This window comes from Echinops telfairi, unplaced genomic scaffold (assembly GCF_000313985.2).
Source record: "Echinops telfairi isolate 266 unplaced genomic scaffold, ASM31398v2 ScPeMD7_6;HRSCAF=24_1, whole genome shotgun sequence".
Taxonomy (NCBI): domain Eukaryota; kingdom Metazoa; phylum Chordata; class Mammalia; order Afrosoricida; family Tenrecidae; genus Echinops; species Echinops telfairi.
This window is the reverse complement of record NW_022103903.1, coordinates 18,863,467-18,874,618: the sequence shown is the minus strand read 5'-3', so window position 1 is coordinate 18,874,618 and position 11,152 is coordinate 18,863,467. Positions and strand designations below refer to the sequence as shown.

Genomic DNA, 11,152 nt, shown 5'->3' with positions numbered 1-11,152 from the left:
GGGGAAAAATGAGGACCTAATGCCGGGGGCTTAAGTGGAGAGGAAATGTTTCGAGAATGATGAGGGCAATGAATGTACAAATGCGCTTTACACAACTGATGTGTATGGATTATGATAAGAGTTGTATGAGCCCCTAATAAAATGATTAAAAAAAAAAAGTCCTATGCAGCAAATTTCTCCAAATCAATGTGTCATCTAATCTTTTGACTGCTACTTCCATGAGCATTGATTGTGGATCCAAGCAAGGCAAAATCCTTGACAACTTCAACTTTTCCTCCATTTATCATGACCAATATTATATATTGGTCCAGTTGTGAAGATTCTGGTCTTCTTTACACTGAGTTGTGACCCATATTGAAGGCTGTAATCCTTGATGTTCATCAACAAGTGCTTTAAGTCCTCTTCACTTTTAGCAAGCAAGGTTGTGTCATCCGCATATCACAGGCTGTTAATAAGCTTTCCTCCAAAGAACAAGGAGGCAAAGGACATTTATAGAGGCCAAAATACAGGCTTGTACATACGTACTATGTACATAGTACTATGTACTCATGTACATATGAGAACTATGCACTCATATCTATATGTTAAGAATTAAGGTTACAGATGAACATTGGGCATTGACTCAAGTGCTCTTTAACACAAGAACACTTTAACAATCTGGCATTCTGTGATGCTCAACTTCCCGACATGATTGCTTAAGACAAAATGGGTGCATAAGCTAATGTGGTGAAAAAAGCTGATGGTGCCCGCCTATCCAAAGATATAGCGTCTGGGGTCTTAAAGGCTTGAAGATAAACAAGCGGTCATCTAGCTGAGAAACAACAAAAACCACATCGAAGAAGCACACCAGTGGTGTCAATGGGATCAGGTAAGAGGCATCTAAGACCCAAAATAAAACCATACCCAAAGTGAATGGGGGGTGGGCATGGAATTAGACATCCCCTCACAGAGGGGTCATAGGGAAGAGATGAGCCAGCCAGGGTGCATTATAGCACCGATATAACGCAACGTTCCTCTTGTTCTTCAGTGCTTCCTTCACCCCACTATCATGACCTCAATTCTACCTTACAAATCGGATTAGACCAAAACATGCACAAAGAGTCTGCAACCCAGGGAATCCAAGATAGATAAATCCCTCAGGGCCAACAATGAGAGTAGAGATAACAGGAGGATTAGGGGAGGGTGGGGGGAGAAAGGGGGAGGATCAGCCTATAACCCCCTCCCAGGGGGACAAACACCAGAAAAGTGGGTGAAGGGCAACGGAGGATGATGTAAGATAGGGAAATAATAATCTATAACTTATCAAGGGTTCGGGAGGGAGGGAGGACTGGGGAGGGAGGGGGAAGAAATGGGGACCTGATATCAAACGCTCAAGTGGGAAGAGAATGCTTTGAAAATGATGATGGCGGCATTTGTGCAAATGTGCTTGACACATGGGAGGAATGTATGGATTGAGATAAGAGATGTAACAGTCCCCAATAAAAGTATTTAAAACTAAATAACCAGATTATTTTTTGGGGGAAAAAAAGCCTTCCTCCAATCCTGATGCCACATTCTTCTTCATATAATCCAGCTCCTCTGATGATTAGCTCGGCATACAGGTTGAACAAGTACGGTGAGAGGACACAACTCTGTCACACAACTTTCCTGATTTCAAACCATGCAGCATTCCTTTGCCCTGTTTGCACAACTGTCTCTTGATTCGTGTACAAGTTCCAAAGAAGCAAAATGAAGTGCTCTGGAATTCCCATTCTTCTCAAGGTTATCCAGTTTATTATGATCCACATAGTCAAATGCCTTGGCATTGTCAATAAAACACAAGTCAATATATTTTTAGTATTCTCTGCTTTTAGCCAAGATCCATCAGTTATCAATGTTATTGTTTGCTCCACGTCCTTTTCTGAATCTGGCCTGACTTTTGGCAACTACATTGTCAGTGTACTGTTGAATCAATGGCTGGATCACCTTTAGCAAAATTTTACTTGCATGTGCTACCAATGATATTGTTTTATAATTTGCATGTTCTGTTGGGTCACCTTTTTTTTTGAATGTATACAAATATGAGCTCTTCCAACAGATGGCCAGGTAGCTGTCTTCCAAATTTCTTGGGATAGATGAATCAGTGTTTCAACTTGTTTACACATTTTAATTGGTATACCTTCACATCCTGGAACTTTTTTCTTTTTTGCCAATTCTTTTATTGTAGCTTGGACATCTTCCTTCATATCATTGATTCTTGGTCATATGCTACTTCCTAAAATGGTGGAATTTCAACTAGTTCTTTTTGTTAGAGTGACTCTGTGTATTCTTTGCATATTCTATTGTTGCTTCTTGCATTTCTCAACACGTTGCCCATGGAATCTTTGAGATTTGTAACTCGAGGCCTGAATTTTTCCTTGAGTTCTTTCAGTTTAAGATATGCTGAACATGTTCTTCCTTTTTGGTTTTCTACATTTAATTATAATAAATGATTTTCTCAAGCTGCCTTTTGACATTTCCTGTTGAGCTCCTTGGCTTCATCATTTCTTTCATATGCCTGAGCTCTTCTATGATTAAAAGCCAGTTTCAGAATATTTTCTGATAGCCAGATTATCTTTTCTATACTATTGTTTTCATGATCCATTGTTTCCTTCATCTTTAATGTTTCTGACGTCATCCCACGGCTCATCAGATCTTCTATCCTTAATGTTCAATGCATCAAATCTTTTCTTGAGATATTCTCAAAATTCAAGTGGTACATACTCAACTGTTTGGGTAGTGTCTGAGTCTAGGAGACTTGTTTTCATTTCCTACAGCTGTATCTTGTACTCACATCCATATAATTGACAGTCTGTTCCTCAGTAGTCCCCTGCCTTGGTTTCAGCTGCTGATATTGAGCTTCTCTATCGTCTCTTCCCATAGATGTAGTCCATTTGATTTCTGTATGGTCCATCCTGAGAAATCTTGGTGTAGTGCCATTGTTATTATTGTTTAAAATGTAATTAATGAAAATTAAAAAATAAATATAGTCCTGTCTATACATTGGCTGTTCTGAGCAGGAATATTGTCCCCGGGGCTTGGTGGGCCAGGATGTATTCTACTCTCTCTCCTTCCCTCTTTGCTTGCTCCTGTGTGCTCTGATCAGACCCTCCCCTCTCGCTGAGCTGTGGCTTCAGTGCTGTCCTCTGAAGGAAGGCCATATTTTCTAACTACTGTTCCTCCCTCTTTGTTTCCATCTTTTATATTCCAATCACCAATAATTATCAATACATCTTGATTGCATGTTTGATCAATTTCAGACAGAAGACACTGGTAGAATTCTTCAATTTCTTCTTGACTAGCTTTAGTGGTTGGTGTATAAATTTGAATAATAATAATAATTAATTTGAATAATAATAAATAATAAATTTGAATAATAATTAATAATAAATTTTAAAAATAATTGATTGGATTTGCCTGCATACAGATAAATATGCTATCACAGATAGCATTATACTTCAGGATGGATCTTGAAATATTTGTTTTGACAATGAATGCAAGACCATTCCACTTGAATTCATCATTCTCAGCCTTTTTTATTAAAAATGGCCAATACCAGTCCATATCAGCTGACTAAAGCGTAGGATATCAATCTGTTAATATTCCATTTTATTTTTGATGACTTCCACTTTTCCTTATATTCATACTTCATACATTCCAAGTTCCAATTATTAATAAATATTTGCAGCTATTTTTTCTCATTTTGAGTCAGGTTCAATAAACAAATCAAGGTCCCAAAGATTTTCCTCGATTCACGTCATTATAATAGACTCTCTTTTGAGAAGCCAGCTGTTCTTCAATCATATCCTCAGTGCTTCCTGGGCTAAGGGGCTCACCTTCTGGCACTATTACCTGACAATACTCTGTTGATATCTGTGAGGTTTTCAGGAGCTGATAATGTTCTGCTGCTATCCACAAGATTTTTTGTGGATAATCCCTCAAAAGTGAACAGCCTATACCTTTTTTGTAGGCTGCAAATTCTGCTGAAACCTGTTCACTTGGGATGACCCTTCTGGTATTTGAAATACCCATAATTTATCCTTCAGCATCATAGGTACACAGAAGCCACCACAGTATGACAACTAACAGAGAAGTGATAGAAAGTGGAATACTAACAATATTTGATTCGAGTAAATGAAGGAAAGGAAGAAGAAAAGAAAAAGAGTAGATGAGTTAAAAAAAATTAAACAAGATGGCGACTTAACATCCAACATAATATGAAATGTACATAAACTAAATATTGTAATTTGAGCAGTATTTGTCAAAATGGGAAAAAAACAGGACACCTATATGCCATACACAAGAAATTCACTTTAAACCTAAGGGCACAAACAACCTGAAATTATAAATATATTTAACAAAGTAATTAGATTAAAAGGCAGTGTTCATAAATCAAGAGCATTTTCATTAGTAGCAATAAACCATTCAAATATGAACCATTTACCTTTTAAAAAAAGGAGGGGAAATTGATTTAAAAATGTGTAAATTCTGTATTATAAAAGATCACTAATAATAATTTACAAAGGTATAGGTAAATGGAAAATATATCACGATCATAAATTGAACCAAAAAACTCACTGCCATCGATGTGTCTATATATAAATAGGGTATATGGGAAAGGTTTGAAAGAAAAATAACACCCTACTTAGTTGTTAATGTCAGTTAACTATGGAAGAAGGGATTGGGGGACTAAAAACAAACATGTTTCTGAAGAATTTCAGAAAATATATTAAAAATGCTGTGAACAGATAATCACAAAAGCACACACACACGTATGTATAATGCATGAGAGGATACTAACCCAAATTTTAGTGCATACTAAGATAAAATGATTTCTACTTCCTCCTTTATTCTTTTGCTGTTTGCATTTTTACTCTCAGCACATATATCTGTGTGGTCAGAAAAAAGAGAAACATTTTTTGTGGGGAGAAGGCATTGAAAAAAAAATTGAGACCCAGAAAATGCAGGTAAGGATATTGTGAATTCTACATGTGTTTTGTATTTAAAAATGTCTAATAAGAGATAATTAAACAGCATGAGCATCACTGTCATCAACGGAAAAGAGCAAAATAACACACCCAGAGACAAGCACGTAAGCATGTAGGAACCCAGAAATGGAAACTCATCCACATACCTGGGTGATTCAGAAGAGTCTCCAGTTCTTCTTTGGCCACAACCATTCTCAATCTGTCACTACTATCAATGACAAAAATAATGGCTTGTCCTTCTCTGTGTAATATAAAAAGAAAAATTTAAACCACACTTTGAAATTTTTCCATGTTTGCTATCCATTTGCATTTTTTAACCTCCATATTATGACTTCATGTCTAATGTCTGCTGAACATTAGATTGTGGAGTTCTTTCATATTAATTTGTTTATGTGATTAGTATATTAACCATTAGTTATATGAGGGAGTTTTAAATGTTTGTGGAAAATAGAATTAAAAGACAATGGAATTTCTCACATTTTGAAGCCCCAGATATTTTTTCCCCTTAATTACTAAATTTTTTTAGCAATATAATCTGACCTACAAGCATCACTTACTTTTCCAAAGTATGGTTTATACCACTTCAACTTCATTTTTATCAAAGACTAGATTAGTACCTGTTTTCAAGCAAAGATTTTCACTTTTACAAAAAAAAAAAAAAAAAAAGGGGGCGTGGCGTAAAGTGAAATAGTGGTCCGTGTTAGTAAATGTAGGAATCTATGAATGAGGCAATCGCACCCTGAGCAGAGAAAGTGGTATTGCTAAGTTCCTTCCCTAAGAACTACACAGCATCAAGCCATCACAGCTTTGAATTGGGTCTATGGACACTATATAAGCAGTGTTATCTTCATTGTATGTGCTGTCTGGTATGACTGATAGGTTAATTGTTAGGCCAAGGAATTCTAAAAAATTCCTATATAAATTAATGGTAGTTACTTCTCTGATATATGCCATTTCAGCTTACAAAAGGCTTCACAGGAATGCTTACTGTATTTTATTATCAAGCACTGAGGCTATACACCAGTGTTTCTCAGGTTTTTAAAAAAATTTTTACATAACCTATAGTGAAAAAGCAATGTGTTTATAAATGAGAAACACATTTTATTTTATTATTTTTTTAAAATCATTTTATTGGGGGCTCACACAACTCTTATCACAAGCCAAACATACATCAATTATATAATGCACATTTGTACATTCATTACCCTCATCATTCTCAAAACATTTGCTCTCCACAGAAGCCCCTGGGATCAGCTCCTCATTCCAGCCCCCCTATGAATCCTTGATAATTCATAAATTATTATTTTGTCATATCTTATACTGTCCGACATCTCCCTTCACCCCCTTTTCTGTTGTCCGTCCCCTAGAGAGGAGGTTACATGCAGATCCTTGTAATCGGTTCCCCCTTTCCATTCCCCAGGGAGGAGGTTACATGCAGATCCTGTAATCCATTCCCCCTCTTCAGCCCACCCTCAAGAAACACATTTTATATTTGATATGCCGCATACAAAAGCATACATAAATATAACTTAAATGAAACTACTCTGAAACAATACCGAGTAATGTCTTTTATTCTATTTGATTTGATGGCTAGCAACTGAGTAGGTCTAAGGATTCACTAATGCAGTAAACCAGCAACTGAAAATTTACATTATTTTCCGCTTTTCTTCTAATGGTTATAAAAGAGACACGTTGCAAGATCACTCACTTGCTGACATGGAGTCCATGACAACTTACTACGATGCTATAGGAAAGGGTAGCACTGCCCCTGTGAGTTTCAGAGACTTATGATAACTTTTTATGGGAGTAGAACACCTCCCTCCCTCTTTCACCAGGAACCCTGGAAGGCAGGTCTGGGATATGCTGCTGGAAGGGCAAAGGCTTAAACCCCCTATGGAGTTGTTCTATTCCGCATGCTTCAGTGTCAACTTAATGGCACGTAGCAACAACAGCAACATATATACACACATTTTTATTAAAACAGGATTTTCCTTTATAAAATTGAGATCTGAAAACATGTCACAATCGATCATTCTCAAGGCAAATTTTTCTCTTTATAGCTTTACCTGCTAGCTCTAGTCATAAAATATATTTCTAAATGTACAAATGCTGGGCATGAACATTTTTTATTTGAACAAATATTGTTAAATCATCCTCAAATATATATTTCTTAGAATCCCACTTGTAAGAGTGGCTCCTTGTTCTCTCAGCAATCTAATAAATCTCTTAAGCCCCTGCAGTTTATCAGTTAAAATTCACTTATTCTTTCATAATCAGAAAAAAATAGACATAGAGAAAATAAATGTATTAACTTCTTCCTAATAATTATATTGAGTATTCAATTTACACCTTAACTACAATATTTCTGAGCTTATCAACTTCTTCAAAAGTCTTTAAAAGAAAAATAGATTAAAGTCAGAAGAAAATGTTCATTTTTCAAATATATTTTTTTATAACTAGAATGCATATTTCTTAAAGTATCTAAATTAAACATATTGTAGTGTAATTAATAACTAATTAGAAGAGGAATACAGAAATCCTGTATTGAAAACAGGTTTTCTAAAAATCCAACATTTCTCAATAAATTTAATACAGTATACCATAAATATGCCACTTTTCATTTGATAGAGTCTTTTTTTCTGATCTCTGAGCTTCTCTAGGTTTCTATGTATTACAGTCCTAACCTAAAAGATTATCTGTAACAAATTTTTTATTCGTTCATATCAGAGGAATGCAATATATACTCCCATATTCATTTGCAGGAAAGAGTTCATCGGAATCTAAATCTGATCTGGCAATGATTACAGGTATAATAACAAAAGGGAGTTTAACTTAAGAGCCTTGTTTTTAAGTACTGGGAGCAAAAGTGAGCCACCCTAATCTTCAGTGAAGGAGTCCTAATAATATTAAAAGCAACAAATTCATTTGAATATTACAAGCATATCTTTTTGATCCTAGTACCTGGATGGTTCTTAATCTCTCTTCTAGAACTGAAAGTAATTAGTGAGCACTTGATTTTTCTTTTTTTTAATTGTTTATTGTTTTATTTTATTTTTCAATCATTTTATTAGGGGCTCATACAACTCTTACCACAATCCATACATACATCAATTGTGTAAAGGATATTTGTACATTAATTGCCCTCATCATTCTCAAAACATTTGCTCTCCACTTAAGCCCCTGGCATCAGGTCCTCTTTTTTCCCCCTCCCTCTCCGCACACCCCTCCTTCATGAGTCCTTGATAATTTATAAATTATTATTTCGTCATATCTTGCCCTGTCTGACATCTCCCTTCACCCACTTTTCTGTTGTCTGTCCCCAAGGGAAGAGATCACATGCAGATCCTTGTAATCGGTTCCCCTTTTCCAACTCACTCTCCTTCTACGCTAGCAGTATCGCTAGCAGTATCGCCACTCACACCACTGGTCCTGAAGGGATCATCCGCCCTGGATTCCCCGTGTTTCCAGTTCCTATCTATACCAGTGTACACCCTGTGTTTCCAGTTCTTATCTATACCAGTGTACACCCTCTGTACATAGCCAGGTGCGATGTAGCAACAATGAAAAATACAACATTCCTCTAGTCCCTAAATGCTTCCTCCGCCCCCCACTATCATGATCCCAATTCTACCTTGCAAGTCTTGAGCCATTCTTAAAGGATGGCTATCTGCATCTTAAATGGTAAAGAAGTATGGTACAAGAGGGCATGAAAAACAAGATCATGAAAGACCGAAATACTTGACATAGTGTAAAATATGACCATACTTCTTTAAATAAGAAAATGTAAAGTACATGAAAAATCAACATTACAATGCAGCCCATGTGAACTGACCGAGAAAGTAATGAGAGCCCATGGACTGAGAAGACATCTTTAGCAATGACACATCAGACAAAGGCCATATTTCTAAAATCGACAGTACTTCTGCCAACTTCCAAAAAGAAAAAAATAAATTGCCCATTGAGGAGGTGGGCAAAGGAATTGAACAGAAGTTTCACAAGGGCAGAAATCCGAAGAGCCAATAAACATATGACAAAATGTTCCTGATCATTACCCATTAAGAGAAATGCAAATTAAAACAATGAGATACCACCTAATACCGTCAAAGATAGTCCAATTCAAAAAATCAGAAAGCAACAAGTGTTGGAGGGGCTGTGGTGAGATAGGAACTCTCATCCACTGCTGGTGGACCTGTAGGTATGTACAGCCACTATGGAAATAGATTTGGCGATATCTAAAACAGATGGAAATTGAGCTACCATACGACTCAGCAATCCCCCTACTGGGCATATACCCAGAAGAGGCAAGAAACAAACCATGGCCTGACATCTGTGCTCCAATGTTCATCGCAGCACAGTTCACAATTGCAAGGAGTTGGAAACAACCCAAATTTCCTTCAACAGACGAATGGATAAAAAAACTGTGGTACATACATACAATGGAGTATAACACATCCCTAAAAAACAGTGATGAATGCATGAAGCATATTGCCACATGGGAAGAACTGGAGGAAATTACACTAAGTGAAGTAAGCCACGCACAAAAGGACAAGTACAACATGAGTCCAATGAGGTAAGCTTAAAAATGCAAAAGGGGCATAAGGGAAAAGCTATTATATACATTCATTCCTGGGGTGAGGTCCAGGTACTATGACAGAGGCTAGACCCAATCCAGGGACACATATGGCAGTCAACTAAAAAGGAGGGGGAAAAAAGACATGGGTATCAGGGGAAAAGGGCACTAACGCAATCAAGGGAAGGGTGTTGCTTTTATCGCCACAGGAGAGGGAGAGAGGGATCAGACTTCAACCCAGTGTGCCAAGACGTGCATGTAACATACTAGCATGAAGCAGGGAACCAATAGATAGAGGTCTGCATGGCCGGCCCCAATCCCAATTACATGGACACCCCCCCCAGAAGAATGCACCACAGAGGACAGCACTGAAGCTACATCAGGTAGAGGGGAACATCTGATCAGAGCACATAGGAGCAATCAAAGAGGGAAGGAGAGAGAGTGGAACATATCCTGACCCACCAAGCCCCGAGGACGATATTCCTGTTCAGAGCATCCAATGCACAGAGAGGACCATAGGGTTGGCACCACCATGAGACAAGACATCCCTCACTGACCCATTTTACTACGAGGAACAACACTGAAGGCACAGCATGGTAACTGTGCCCAATCTGACCCTACCACTCCAGGGCAAAACACTAAAGGCTTGCATGAGAGCAGCAAGGGAAGCAAAGCAACGAAGTCCCGGGAATACCAAAAATAGACTTTGGGGCCAGGGCATGGCACCCTATCAGAGTCGACCTGAAACATTCCTAAAAAGTCAACAAACAGAACTGGAGCTATATATAGGCTTTTCTTTTCGGGTGTTATTTGGTTTTGCAGTTTTTTTATTTTGTTTTGCTCTCTTGTTTTTGTGCTTACTATAGTCTCTGCATATCTATCTATATAAGATAGGCAGGATAACTAATCGAGAGGAGAAAGCAATGGGACCGATGGTTCCAGGAATGGGGGTGGGGGACATGGGAGAGTGGAGCTCGGGAAAGGAAGTGGGTGTTAACAAACACAGGGACAAGGGAACAACAAGTGATCTAAAATCGATGGCGATGAGGGCATAGGATGCCAGCTAGGGCTTGATCAAGGCAATGTAACGGAGAGGAATTACTGAAACCCGAATGAAGGCCAAATATGATAGTGGGACAAGAGGAAAGTAAATGGAAATAGAGGAAAGGACTAGGAGGCAAAGGGAATGTATAGAGGTCTAAATACAAGCAGGAACATATGTAAATATATTTATATGTAACAATAGGGAAATAGATCTATGTACATATATTTATATGTTAATTATCAAGGTAGCAGACGGACATTGGGCTTCCCTCAACACAAGAAAACTTTGCTCTAATAACCTTGGCATTCCATGATGCTCACCTTCCCAATATGATCGCTGAAGACAAAAATAGGTGCATAACAAATGTGGTGAAGAAAGCTGATGGTGCCTGGCTATCAAAAGATATAGCATCTGGGGTCTTACAGGCTTGAAGATAAACAAGTGGACATGTAGCTGAGAAGCAACAAAGCCCACATGGAAGAAGAACACCAGCCTGTGTGATCATGAGGTGTCGATGGGATCAGGTATCAG

At 37.7% G+C, this 11,152-nt stretch overlaps 1 protein-coding gene across 1 annotated transcript in view; it reads right to left on the bottom strand.

Annotated features, from left to right (window-relative positions):
• The window catches only part of ARL6 (ADP ribosylation factor like GTPase 6), a 47,488-nt gene that overhangs the window by 21,357 nt on the left and 14,979 nt on the right, over positions 1–11,152 (bottom strand). The window contains exon 5 of the mRNA XM_004706443.3: positions 5,153–5,247. Within this exon, the coding sequence (XP_004706500.1) occupies positions 5,153–5,247 (95 nt within the window). The remainder of the gene's footprint in view (positions 1–5,152; positions 5,248–11,152) is intronic.